Here is a 14,169-nt window from a genome sequence, read left to right on the forward strand (position 1 = left end):
GTAGGTACTGATATTTAAATTGAAATGATAAAATATTTCAGGTAAAAGCAGAAGATAAAGATGAAGGGGACAACGCTAAAATTGTGTACTCACTTCTGTCTGGAGATGATGAAGTAACTAAACTCTTTGAGCTGAATACAAACACAGGGGAGATCACTACCAAGGTGGACTTGAGTGTTGCAAGTAAGAGCTAATTTGGCAGCTTTTTGGCAGTGTTATATATATATGAAACTAATTCTTTAACTGTGAGCTTTCTTATTAAAGAAGATGAAAATGTAAAAATATCATGTTTTCCTGCAGAAGAAATAGAGTTCATTTGTTTCAGTAACCTAGACATAAAATAGGATAGTGTAGTCAGCACTATACTCAGCCGCCTTTGTTTCCCTGACATAAGTCAGCTACCCATCATGGATGGACTCCTACAGAGCTAAGCCTACATAAATATCATATGTATATAGATATTTATATATATTTTAAATTAAAATTTTTAATGTATACAAGCATTGTTCCATCAACATATAAATGTCATTGATAGAATATTTCTTGTATACAAAAATGAAAAAAATTTGTAATGAAAATTTGTAAATTAGTTTCTTTTAACAACATTAATACTTGTTGCTTGCAGAAAACAACACAATTTTCCAGTTCTTTGTGAAGGCCTCTGACCTAGGGGACCCAGCAATGGTCAACACAGTCTCCACACAGATTCAGATCATAGAGAAAGATGACCGCCCTCCCAGATTTGCAGAGTCGACAAAATTAATTTTTGTCCATGAAAATGAGCCGGTAATTACAAAAGGGCATGTGGGGCAGGGGTGGGGGGGGGGGGGGGGGGGTGGGGGGGGGGGGCAGAGAGAGAGAGAGCTAATTGGTTAGAATCTGTGTATGTACCTTAATGCAATAACTTTACTCAATTTTTATGTAAATAGAAAAATAAATAATCATTTAAGCTTATCAATAGAATATAAAAATAAAACCTTCAGCCAAATAGAAAGTTATTTTTTTTTTAATTTTCTGAAAATTTACCAATAAATACTTTAAACATTGAATGACAGAAAGGTCAAGTAGTATAAAAAATATCCTAAGCCACCAATAGTTTCAATTAACGAACATACAAGTCCACAATCTAATCTTAAAATTTCAGTTTCTTTTCTTTGAACTGTTGCTATATTATATTATTTTATTTCTATATTGATGTTTGTAACTTTTAAAAATTCTTTTGCTATTATTTACTGAAAGAAAATGTAGCCATAATGTTAACATTTTAAAAAATAAATTACTGATTTTTTTATCACTAATTTTTATTCTTCTCTTAGATTGGAACAACTATAGCAACACTGAAAGCAAGAAATGACAGCCCGCTCATATACTCCATCATCTCTGGTGCTGGTCAAGCTGACCTGATGTCTGCCTTCACTATAGACAGCATTGGTCAGCTGCTGCTGTCCAAGAGGTTAGACCGGGAGGTCACGCCGACCTACAACCTGTACATCATGGCACAGACAAAAACAATGCCACCACTATTGGATTATATGGAGATTAACATACAGGTGGGTGTTTTAGTAACATATATAGGTGGGTGTTTTAGTTACATATGTATGGGTGTTTGTAGTAACATATACATGGGTGTTTTAGTAACATAGAGGTGGTTGTTTGTAGTAACATACAGGTGGGTGTTCATAGTTACATATAGGTAGGTTTTTATAGTTGTTTAAGATTGGAGTAAAAAGTAATTTTGCACAATTAAGTATTTATAATTACTTCCTGCTTGGTATGCTATATATACATGTACCTATGTATTATATTTCTGCAGTATATTTACATACCAGTACGTGTTAATATTGTTTACTTACAAGAAACTGTCCATTGATATATTGCTAGTTTCTGTATTAAAACTCACTTTTATACAACACTTTATATATTTATTGTTATAGATGCTATTGTTATAAAACTAAGTAGATAATTTAACTGAAATTTTAGAAAATAAGTATCACCAATTAAGATATGAAATATTGAGAATTATTATTTGAAAAGTCTTTTGTACGTCAAATGTTAATAATTATTTTTTTTTGTACGTAGGTGCAAGATGTGAACGACAACAGACCCGAGTTTGCGTGCAACCCGTACACGGCCACCATAGCAGAAAACGCAGCCACGCAGCAACAGGTCATCCAGCTCCAGGCAACTGACCTTGACCTCTACAGCAAACCCCTGAAGTATTTCTTTGGCCCCAGCATGTCCGACCCTGCCAGCATTTTTGGGATTGACTCGGAGACGGGCTGGATCACGTTACTCACCCCCCTGGACAGGGAGACCCAGGACCAGTACAACCTGACCGTTATTGTGTCTGATACGCCAGGCGGGGGGATCGGGAGGAAATCTGGCGAGGGCGTGTCCCTCACCTCCACGACCAGTGTTCTGATCACCATCTCGGACAGCAATGACAACCCACCACGGTACGAGCGTGATGCCTACACAACTGCAGTGAATGAAGGGGCGCTACCTGGGACGGTGCTGGTGACTCTGGTTTCTAAGGACGCTGACTCTGGTATCAATGCAGAGGTCACCTATTACATCACTGAGGGAGATCAGCTTGGGCAGTTCGATGTAAGTTCCTTTTTTTATCTCTCTAAATTTTACAAAGTTATCTTTTGTTTTCAATTTAAAACTGTATGTCATGCTATATAATAAAAAGTTATTTCAAAATGTATAAATTATTTAGCTATGATGAAAAAATGTTTTTGCAAATTATCCCTAAGTTTTACAAAGTTATCTTTTGTTTTCAATTTAAAACTGTGTGTCAGACTACATAATAAAAATTTATTTTGAAATTAATAAATTACTTAGCTATGATGAAAATATGTTTTAGCAAATTAAAAGAAATTACTATGCTGAAAGTTGATCTGCTATTTTTATGTGATCATTAAATTTGTCCTGAAAATATTGTTCAATCATTACTTTCCTGTTTGCTTGCAGCTATGGAGAGACTGTATACTTTACTATCTTACAACAACTTACAATGTATAATCCATATCACTTTTCTCCTTGGCACCAGATCACCAAGAAAGGGGAACTACTGCTGAACAAACAACTGGACAGAGAGACCAGGTCACAGTACAGGCTCCGTGTTGCTGCCACAGACGGTGCCTACTTCACCTACGCAACTGTCATCATTGATGTCATTGATGACAATGACAATGCACCTGTTTGTGATCAGGTACATTTTTATCTCTGCGTCCAAGTAGATACAGTGTGCATGACCTTGTCGTTACTATTTTTAGTTGTGTTTTTCATTTTTAGCTTGTTTTATAACTGTACTATAATTTATAATTGATTAAGGATGTGTTTCATTATTATCATTGATAGTTTAAAGATTCTTATAGTTTTTAAAATAATTACTGCTAACAATTATTCCACTTAATGAAGTAAATATTAAATTAATTTTGAATTTCATAATTTAATACATAATTGAACTTTTGTTCACAAAATTTTTTCTTGTTGTCTATTTTTTGCAAATATGTTAAAGCTAATCTTTAGATATGTTACATATTTTTAAAAAATTTCATGAACCCTTTACTACATTTTAAACCCAGCCCCTGCATAGGATAGAGCAGAATGAAGACATTCAGATTGGAACTCCAATCACACACATCAGAGCTACTGATGCTGATGAGAGAGGTACCCTCAACTCCAGGATAGAATATTTTCTAGAAGGAGTGGGAGCCAACTTTTTTAGCATGAACAAAGAGACAGGTAAGTTACCATGGTGACTGCATTGTTTGTAGGATTTTGGGTTGGGATAATTTAAGAATAATAAAGAGCAGGACTGAAACTTCAGAGTTGAATGAACATACATTCTCCAACTAGGATCAATAGTTTGATTGTGTCGTAGTATTTTTATAACTTGAAATAGTAATCTAAAATAGAATTTTAACTAAACAATTTCCTTGGGTTGATTTTTACTATCGCAAAAAGATTTGTCTTCAATTATCCTTTTTAAATAATTGTTGCAAGACCATCCAACTGTATAATTTTTCTGGATTTGTGAAAACAGCTAACATATATCTTTTAAAGACTAGAAAACTTTTAACATTTAAATTCTAAATTTAACAAATTGTTGTGAAAACTGCAAATTTAACCATTCTGTTTAACAAGGCATAAAAACTGCTAACTTATTATTCTAAATCACGGGTTCCCAACCTGGGGGTCGCGACCCCCCTGGGGGTCGCAAAGGGCTTTCTGGGGGGTCGCCAACTGGTATACTAAACCTTAGTAATTTGAAACAAAACATAAATATTTAGAAGAATTTTTGAAATTCGGCTTTACTAACATCACTGGAAAGGGAATAGAGAAGAAGCAAAGCGTACTGTACAAAGTTGTTCTCAGTCACGAGTTTATGAAATCTTCAAAACTAAAACGTCATTTGAGACGAGTCATTCGAAACAAATTCAAATTTATTCAAATTTATTCAAACAACGGTTACAATTGTAGGCACAAAGGCCTTTTTTCACATTGGCCGTTTAAACAAATAAAACAATTCAATAACACATAGCAGTAACACATAGCACTAAAAATGTGGAATAAAGAAACAATGGTACATAGCTATCATACATAATGAGATAAAAAAGAGAATATAATAGATGAATGAGAAATGTTACAATGAGTCAGTTAGGTCATTAAATAATTTTAGTTTTAGTTTAGATTTGAATATATTTTCAGATCTAGATAGCTTTATTTTATTAGGAAGATTGTTCCACAAATTAGAACCAGAGTAGGCGAAGCTATGTTTTTGGAAAAAGGTTGAATAAGGGAATGGTAAATTAAGACGACGATTTAATTTTATGTTAAAAGAAAATAGATCTGATAAGTAAGAGGGGGCTGTTTCGTGGAATATTTTATATAAGAAAATTGATTTAGTATATATATTATCTTTTTATTTAATGGAAGTATTTTAGTTGTAAGAAAAGAATCCAGACTACTAGACAAGCCAGTAACCAGTATTATAGCCCTTTTTTGTAAAGAAAGAAGAGGAAGCTGCTTAGAAATAAAGCTGCCGCTCCACACCACAGAAGCATAATCCAACCTGGATTGAATAAAAGCCTCATAAAAAAAAAAGATATGGAGTTCTTTCGTCGGTATGAAGCTAGTTGCAAACGTCATAGACTTGATCGAACTGGAAGTTTTCACCAAGAAAACACATCACATGATGTCGCGACAGAAAATGTCAAGCAAAAAAAAAAAACACAATAGGAGAAAATCTCATCAAACCCTGCATGTTGAAGATGGTGAAATTAATTCTTACATGTCTGTAGATGTTAAATAACACATTTTTATTGAAATTAAGCTTTCACCATTGTTTGCTTTTCAAGTTGATAAATCAACAGACGTGAGTTCGTGTTCGTATTTGCTGATCTTTGTCTATATTCCTTCAGATGATAGCAAAGAAGAGTTGCTCTTTTGTGAAGATAGCATGGAGAAAATAAATACGTTTTTTTTTAAAAATTGGATGATTAAAATGGGTTAAAACGGCTGTGAGGGTTTGTACGGATGGTCCACCATCTATGTTTTGGTAAAAATCGGGCTTTCAGAAAGCAGAAAAGATTTAGCTCCCTAACCACTGCCCTCAACAATCGCCATCAAGACTCCATTGCTAGTATAAGTGGTAAATTATATAAAATCTGGAGCCTTCAAAGAACTGAGCAAAGACCTGAATAAAGATCACGAGGTTCTGCTCTTCTACACTCCAGTGCGCTGGCTGTCAAACGAATTGTTGTGAATCGTGTTTTTGAATTGAAATCTGAAATCAAATTGTTCTTGGAAATGCAAAGGAAACAAGACCTTTTGGTATACTGAAAACGACATAGAGTGGTTGGAGAGAGTATCATACCTAGCAGATGTGTTCGAACATCAACATAAGCATAACCTGAAGCTTCAGGGAAAATGAACGAATATTATCACTTTCCATGATTATTTCGGGGCATTTTTATCAAAGGTGCAAAATCGGCGAAGAAAATAAATCTTGGACATATTGTAAATTTGAGAAACTCTTCAGTGTGGTAGATGAATCTAATTGTGAGATAATTAAAATTTTGAAAGAAGAAATTTCTGGGCATTTTGAATCAAGTGAAAACGAACTGCAGCGCTATTTTGTCTGAGCTGAAAAAAAAAAAGAATCTGCATTGACGCATTATCCATTCTCTTTTTCCCTCGATGTTTCCAGCATTCATGATGAATTACAAGATGAATTCTTTGATTTGTAGAATGATTCCGCGTAAGATAAAAAACTACACACTGAATTTTGGTGTAGTATTCACCATTCATACCTAAACGTAAAATTGATTGACTTTTCGAGAATAGATTTTCAACACTATTTTTCGATTAAAAACAAAACTAAGATAATGATAATGACATAGGTTGGCGTTAACAAAATAAAAAATACTTAAAAAAAAATAACCACGAATGTTTAGTGAATAGTATGCAATTTTACTCATGGTATTAAACAATGATCAAGAGTAGTTCATATTGAAAGTCTACTAGAAAATGTTATTTTAGTGCTTATTAATTTCCATACTAATTTCGGCTTTTTAATTCTATGGGGGTCGCGAGTCACTTAATTTTTATAAATGGGGGTCGCCACTCGAAAAAGGTTGGGAACCACTGTTCTAAATATAACATTGTTGTAAAAACCACTAACATTAATTCCATAGCCAGGTGTTGTAAAAACTGCTAACATTTTAATTTCCCTTCACCAGGTGTAGTGAGAACCGCTAAGCTCCTGGACCGTGAAACCAAACCAGAGTACAGACTGACAGCTGTTGCCAGAGATGGTGGTGGTCTGACCTGCACAACGTCCATCTTCGTGGTGCTGAAGGATGTCAACGACAACCCACCAGTGTTTGCCACGGGCAGCCTGCGTGAAACTTACAACATTCGGGAAGACGCTAAAGTTCGTACATTACTGACGAGGGTTGTGGCTCAAGATGCTGATACTAGTAAGAAAAATCTTTAAAAAAAATTTCTGTTAGGTTTTCTGTGAAAGAACTTTAATCTTTATAGAAATTTATCATCATCTTTGTCTGTATTACTGTCTTGATTAGTGGTTTATTTTCTCGTTAACCATGACAAACTTAAGAATTTTTCCATACAAAAATATTTAAAGATTCAAATAAACTACAGTACAACAGAGCAAACTCAGGCAAATAGAAGCAATTTTAATCATTTAGGCCAAAATAAACTGAAAGCATTTCACTTTTTTTACAAATTAGTTATTAATTAGATTTTTTTTCCATATTAACAATTTGTTTTTTATTGACTTTTTTTTTCAGTTTATTAGATTAAGTACTATTGAATTTTATTATATTACAGTTGTGTTTGTGGGCATCAATACCTTATTTGTATATTTAAAAAATCAACTATTTGTTTCATTACATAAATTCATGTTTTGCCTAATTTGACCCAGGTATCAACAGCCACATTCGATACAAGTTTTCAGCCACAACCAGCAGTGTGTTCAGCATTGACGCTGAGAGCGGGATCATCAGTCTGGCAGCTGAGCTGGACAGGGAGAAGAACCCTTACTACAACCTGACTGTCATTGCTTACAACCCTGTCAATCATGTAAGTGTTGGTCATGTTAAATTTTGTTTCTCCGATTGTCTATTTACACATTAATAGTTTTCATTGTCTATCTACACATTAATATTTTGCAATGTCTATCTACACATTAAAAGTTTTCAATGCCTATCTACACATTAATCCTTTGTAATGTCAAAATGTGAATGTCTATCTACACATTCATATTTTCTAATGTCTATCTACACATTCATATTTTCCAATGTCTATCTACACATTAATTCTTTCTAATGTCAAAATGTGAACCATGTTATTAAAATTTGAATTTATTCATGTCTAACTACACATCAATTCTTCTGAATGTCTTTTTACACATTAATACTTTATCAGTATCTACACATTAATATCTCTTTAATGAGTATCTGCACATCAATTCTTACTTACCTTACATTTAAAATAATTTCAATGTCTATCTACATATTAATATTTTCTTAAGTCTGCTTTCACATTCATATTTCCTAATGTGAACCATGTAATTTCAATTTTTAATTATTCCAATGTTTATCTTCATATTAATAGTTTATAATGTCTAACTTGGCCTACACAATAATTCTTTCTACTTATGTCTGTGTACACACAATTTTTCTTTATGCTAACATAGAAAGTTCATGAGGATGGAACAGTTAAGAAAATTGAAACATTTTCTTAATTGTCTGGTTCAAAAGTAAAATATACAGAAAAAGTCCAAAATTATTTTTACCTTTTTCGACCTCTCCTACAGAACATGCAAGAACTTTCTTCAGAGGTGACTTTGATGGTGACGGTGCTGGACGTCAATGACAACCCCCCAGAGTTTGAGAGGTCCAGCTACTTCACAAGCATTGACGAGTCTGCCAGGGTCGGGGCTGTGGTTGAAAGGGTCAAGGCCACTAGTCTGGACGTTGGCCTCAACGCTGACATCACCTATGCTATCACAGCTGGGAACGAGCATGGGAAATTTGCCATAGACCAATACAAAGGTGGGATAATTTGCATAGACCAGTGAATACCTTAGATAATTTATTATAGGCAAGTTGAAAGGTTACATAATTTAACATTGCATAGTAGAAAAGTGTGATACATTGATAAATAGCAGTACATAGTAGAGATAATTTACAGAGACCAATACAAAAGTTGGATTATTTACTTGATACCAGCTTAGATGTGGGGTAATAGTCCAAACAAGTTAATTAAAAAGTCTAGTGACAATTTTAGCGCAATTTCCTTATGTTATCTAAAAATAGCTCTGTCGTAGCGTAAATCAAGAGCAGGGTTAGTAAAACCATTGGTTAGTTATTAAAACGTTTTTTATTAAATAAACCTAACTACTAACTAAACTAAGCACCTTGAAATCAAGAGCAGGGTTATTAAAACCATTGGTTAGTTGAACTTGATTATCAACATGATAATCATTAAGATGATAGATCTCTACTTCTGGCATGTATATACAACCACACCACACGCGTCATCACGTTCAATAGATGCGTCATCGCGTTCCATGGCTGCGCCATCACGTTCAGTAGGCGCGCAAGTTAATTAAAAAAGTCTAGTGACATTTATGCGCAATTTGCTTATGTTATCTAAAAATAGCTCTGACGTATAATGATGGGGTGCGTTCAAGCTAGAAGAGCGATCGGTTTGTAGGTGTTTATGTAATTTTAAAATTTGTGACCGAACGAGAGGATATTTTTGAAAACTTTCTTCGGCAATATTGTTCTAAATTATGGCAGGAATCGATTGGTACATGTTTCAAGTCGCTAAGTGGTCTGGTTGCCGAGATATGGGCCAAAAACTGCATTTTTTCGAGGTTTTTTGGCTTTTACGGGAAATACATGAAAGAAACCCGGAATTTTTATGGCCTATGCTCATTCTCGTAACTTGCTTAACATAATTGCTTTTGAAACTAGTCATCGATATTGCTTCGTTGAGGAGGAGATACGACTTAAAGCCCGGACACACATTCATCCATTCATTCATTCATCCATCCATCCATTCCCAGAAATGACGAGTTAATAAACGCAATTCTCCAGAATGGAAATTGCGCTAAAAAATATTAGATGGGATAGTTAAGACACTTATGTAGACTAAGTTATAGACTCAGATTGTGGCGTTGACTAAAGTGTATTTAAGTTTAGTACTGCAGCGCATTGAGGTTTTCTATTGATGACTGATATTGTTTGTTTTTTTCAATTTATAATTTTCAATTACCTGATTCTCCATAATTAAGAATTTGTGAACAAGTTTTCTCAATGCTCTGATCCTCTTTTATCAAGGTGTGGTCACTGTAGCTGAGCCATTGGACCACGAACTCTCTCGTGAATATTTCATCACAGTCCTGGCCACGGACCGGGGGACCCCACCCCTCACCAACACAGCTATCATCAGCATCAACATCACAGACATCAATGACAACCCACCTAGGTTTAGCCAGGACGCTTACACCATTCACGTCTTGGAGAATGTTAAACCAGGCTCACAGATATTTAAGGTATGGAGCTGCTCTATTCATTAACCCTTTTCTTACAACCAATTTAAATGGAGGGGAAAAAAAGAATGTTAAACCAGCTTTACAGATTTAAGTTAAATAGCTGCTCTATTCATTAACCCTTTTCTTACAACCAATTTAAATGGAGGGGAAAAAAAGAATGTTAAACCAGCTTTACAGATTTAAGTTAAATAGCTGCTCTATTCATTAACCCTTTTCTTACAACCAATTTAAATGGAGGGAAAAAAATGAATGTTAAACCAGCTTCACAGATTTAAATTAAATAGTTGCTCTGTTCTTTAACCCTTTACTTCCAAACAATTTAAATCGAGAAAAAAAAAAGTTATAGAATGTTAAACCTGATCTTCATTACCAATATTTAATTTAAAAAATCTATATACTCTATAACTGGAATTATTATATCGAGGTGTTTTATTTTTAACCTTGACCTTACAGGTGATGGCTACAGACAGTGATAGTTTGCCTAATGCTATCATAACCTACAGTTTGGTAAATGGCAACAATCACCAGCAGTTTAAAATTGATGAAAAAGATGGATCAGTCAAGGTTATATTTCCCTTAGATAGAGAAAAGGTTAGTCATATGGTGAAGTAATTTTAAAAGTACCAGAAAATTGTTAGATTTTAAATGAAAAAATGAAAAATTTTATTTTATGGAATTAAGAGAATTTGTATTAAAATTTAATCTACATAATAATATGTAATTGGTTACTTATTTTAAATATTTAAAATGTAATATTCACCAAATAGTGCACAGTGAATATGTGATCAAATTGTTTCCCTTGACAGACTAGCAGCTACTCCCTGGTGGTCCAGGCCCAAGACTCTGGCGCCCCTACACTCTTCAGCTCAGCTGTTCTCAGCATTATTGTTGACGACGTCAACGACAATCCACCTGTGTTCACACAAGATACTTTCAAGGGACTTGTCCAGGTACCCCAATTTATATCTTATTTTTAATTGTAAAATTTTTACATTTGGAAAAGAAACTTAAAATATTTAAAGTTTCATATTAGCACCTTCGATAAATGTCTAAACTCACAAGAACTGTAGCTTAATTATTTTAACGTGGGAACATATAAATCTTAACCTTTTTTATTTTATTTAGTTTACAATTTTAAGTTTCTTTGTAGATAATAAAATTTTGCTAAATTTAGAATCTTTAATTAATTTTAAAAATTTCCTTTTACCCTTAATATTATCTCTTTTGTAATCACCTCTTTTTATAGAAAACATATCTTTTATCTGTAAGTATTTTTGGATTGAAAAAAAATTTAACATCCAACAGCATCAAATGTCTCTTTAAGACTTAAATTTGTGCATCAACTTTTCTTCATTGTTTTAACCCTCTCTGCATTGGACTTGCAAATGGAAAGAATCTGATTGAAATCATGTCACAAATCTGTTACTTTGAAATTTCTTTAGCATGATGATTAATATCACTTCTTATGCTGAAGCAACTCTTTATTCCTTTTGGCCTCAATTTTAACTAATTTATCTGGTAACAATTCTGATTCTTAAGTCAGATCTCAATAATTTCTCTTGCATGATAAAACTTGTGTTTTAAGCTTTATTAAATGTTATATCTGATATCTTCAATAAACTGCATTTAAGATGTTTTAAATTTCTATCACTTTGACCAATCAAAATCTTATCTAACTGGATGTAGTTTGCTACTTTCTTCATTTCTGAGTGCAAAATTGTTTCATTTTTCTATCCTTTTCTAGCTCATTTAATTGATTTTGTATTTTTATTTCAAATAATATTTGGTTTTCAAAATGAGTTTTATCAAAACCTTGCATCTCAGTGTGACTAAAAAGAACAACCCTGGATTCTCTTTGATCAAACCATAAGATTGTGTACTTTTAATTGAGTCAGCAATACAAAATGAAATAAGTGAATATTCTAAGGAGAAAGAAAATGTCTATTCTCTTCTTTAATTATTTCCCATTATACATTATTCATTATACATTATTCCATTGCATGAATATTTCAAATATTTAAATGACCTCCTGGTTTTCTACTTCAGGTTGTTCAACAATCTGGGGTTGAAGTTGCTACAGTGTCTGCAGTTGATGCTGACCTGCCTGAGAATGGTCCCCCCTTCTATTACGAGATTGTTGAAGGCAATGACAATGGAGAGTTCCACATTGACAACAAGGGTGTCATCACCACAGCTGGCAAGCTGCTCAAGCAAGTGAAAGAGCGGTAAGTCACTGGCAGTGATCTGCAGCCTGTTGTTCTTGAGTGACTCTGACGGGTCTTTTTAATACATTACCATTTGTTACTCAAAAAAAAAAGAATTATAAATGTTAAAATGTGAGAATAATTACTTTTTAATACATTACCATTTGTTACTCAAAAAAAAAGAATTATAAATGTTAAAATGTGAGAATAATTACTTTTTAATACATTACCATTTGTTACTCAAAAAAAAAGAATTATAAATGTTAAAATGTGAGAATAATTACTTTTTAATACATTACCATTTGTTACTCAAAAAAAAAGAATTATAAATATTAAAATGTGAGAATGATTAATTTAGTTTTTTTTTTCTATTTTAAGCTAGAAGATGTAAAAATATAATTTAATTTGTAGATCCTAAATTTTTTTTTTTTAAATGTTTTATTCAAGGATAAAATGTTAGGAGAATGGAGAATGTAATTGATGATAGATACAGTTTAATTTGAAATATTTTTAAATCGTCGGCATCTTTTCCCGTTTGTGCCCAAGACACATTGGGCAGATGAAGTAGAGTCCATTTGTTTTAATTACCTCTGCATACAAGGGGGTTGTGTGGTCATCACTATGCCTTTGTTTCCCTAATGTGAATCAGGTACCCATCAGAGCTGGGTGTACTCAGGGACATCCTACAGACTCTAGCCCAGGATCTGAACTCTAGACTTTTGGGTTAGCAGTCTAGCTCTCTACCACTTGGCCATGCTGTGATTGTTGAATATAGAATGTTTTATGCCATAATGTATGCTGTTGCTGTATAGACACCCCTCTCCTAGCACTCTAAATAAAAGCTGCATTCTTGTTTCAGATACATATTGAAAGTTAGAGCACACGACAATGGTAAACCATCTCTTTCTTCCAACGCAACAGTGGATATAGAGGTAGTGGATGACAGTTTATTTCCACCAGAGGTCAGCAACCTGTCAATCCATCTCCGCTCCTGTATGGACAGTTTCCTGGGGGGCGTCATTGGTATCCTTGAGGCCAGGGACAGAGACCCCCATGATAAAACAATTTTCACCATTGTCTCCCCTAACAGTCACCTCTTCAATATCCACCGCGATGATGGCCGACTCATTGCATTAACCAGTCTGGACGGTGGTAATTACATCGTTAACGTTAGCGTTTCTGATGGTAAATTCACCACCTACGGTAGGGTCGATATCTCTGTGCTGTGCACGACAAAAGACATGGTGGAAAACGGAGTGACAATCCAGTTCCAGAATCTGATTGAGGAGCAGTTTCACTCTTACTTTAAACAGAATTTTCAGCGGGTTGTAAAACAGGAGCTGGATGTCAGGAGTAGCGATGTGGAGATTATCAACGTTCAACCCTCTTCAGAAAGTGTCTCCCAAGTCAAGAAAGATGAGGATGATATGATAAGGAAGAAGAGAAACATCAACAGTAATTTGGACGTTCTGTTTGCTGTAAGAAAGACAGGGGACAAGTTCTATGGGAAGAGGGTGTTGAAGAAGAAGATAGAGAAGATTAAAGGGATTATTGAGGCGGAGCTTGGGACCAAAGTTGTGGAGATCTTTACTGACAGGTGCGCTAAAGATTCTTGCCAGACTGGCACATGTGTTGGAGAAGTCAAGTTTGATGCTAAAAATGTTGTTAGTGTTCAGGTGAAAGGAGGCGTCTTTGTTTCTGCAAGGCATCAGTACCATGAGAAGTGTGAATGCCTGGGTATGTACAAATTGGTTTCGTTCTTTAAATTATTTAAATTTGAAGGCAGCAATATCTTTTTAATAAAATTTTTTTTTAAATTTGAACATTTAGGTGTATAGAAATAGGTTGTGTTCTTATAAATTAACT

At 34.0% G+C, this 14,169-nt stretch overlaps 1 protein-coding gene across 11 annotated transcripts in view; it reads left to right on the forward strand.

Moving 5' to 3' along the window:
- The window catches only part of LOC131952256 (protocadherin Fat 1), a 221,384-nt gene that overhangs the window by 192,639 nt on the left and 14,576 nt on the right, over positions 1 to 14,169 (forward strand). For 8 of the 11 annotated variants that reach the window (XM_059314814.1, XM_059314816.1, XM_059314815.1 and 5 more), the window contains 15 exons: positions 42 to 183; positions 626 to 786; positions 1,317 to 1,550; positions 2,080 to 2,607; positions 3,056 to 3,217; positions 3,594 to 3,753; positions 6,753 to 6,992; positions 7,460 to 7,617; positions 8,354 to 8,591; positions 9,885 to 10,099; positions 10,553 to 10,690; positions 10,906 to 11,049; positions 11,346 to 11,363; positions 12,146 to 12,324; positions 13,163 to 14,040. In XM_059314814.1, the coding sequence (XP_059170797.1) occupies positions 42 to 183; positions 626 to 786; positions 1,317 to 1,550; positions 2,080 to 2,607; positions 3,056 to 3,217; positions 3,594 to 3,753; positions 6,753 to 6,992; positions 7,460 to 7,617; positions 8,354 to 8,591; positions 9,885 to 10,099; positions 10,553 to 10,690; positions 10,906 to 11,049; positions 11,346 to 11,363; positions 12,146 to 12,324; positions 13,163 to 14,040 (3,595 nt within the window). The remainder of the gene's footprint in view (positions 1 to 41; positions 184 to 625; positions 787 to 1,316; positions 1,551 to 2,079; positions 2,608 to 3,055; positions 3,218 to 3,593; positions 3,754 to 6,752; positions 6,993 to 7,459; positions 7,618 to 8,353; positions 8,592 to 9,884; positions 10,100 to 10,552; positions 10,691 to 10,905; positions 11,050 to 11,345; positions 11,364 to 12,145; positions 12,325 to 13,162; positions 14,041 to 14,169) is intronic. The other 3 variants (XM_059314818.1, XM_059314823.1, XM_059314825.1) reach the window with 1 other exon arrangement.

This window comes from Physella acuta, unplaced genomic scaffold, assembly GCF_028476545.2.
Source record: "Physella acuta isolate Inbredline_101_S28 unplaced genomic scaffold, ASM2847654v3 ptg000862l, whole genome shotgun sequence".
In the NCBI taxonomy this organism is placed as follows: domain Eukaryota; kingdom Metazoa; phylum Mollusca; class Gastropoda; family Physidae; genus Physella; species Physella acuta.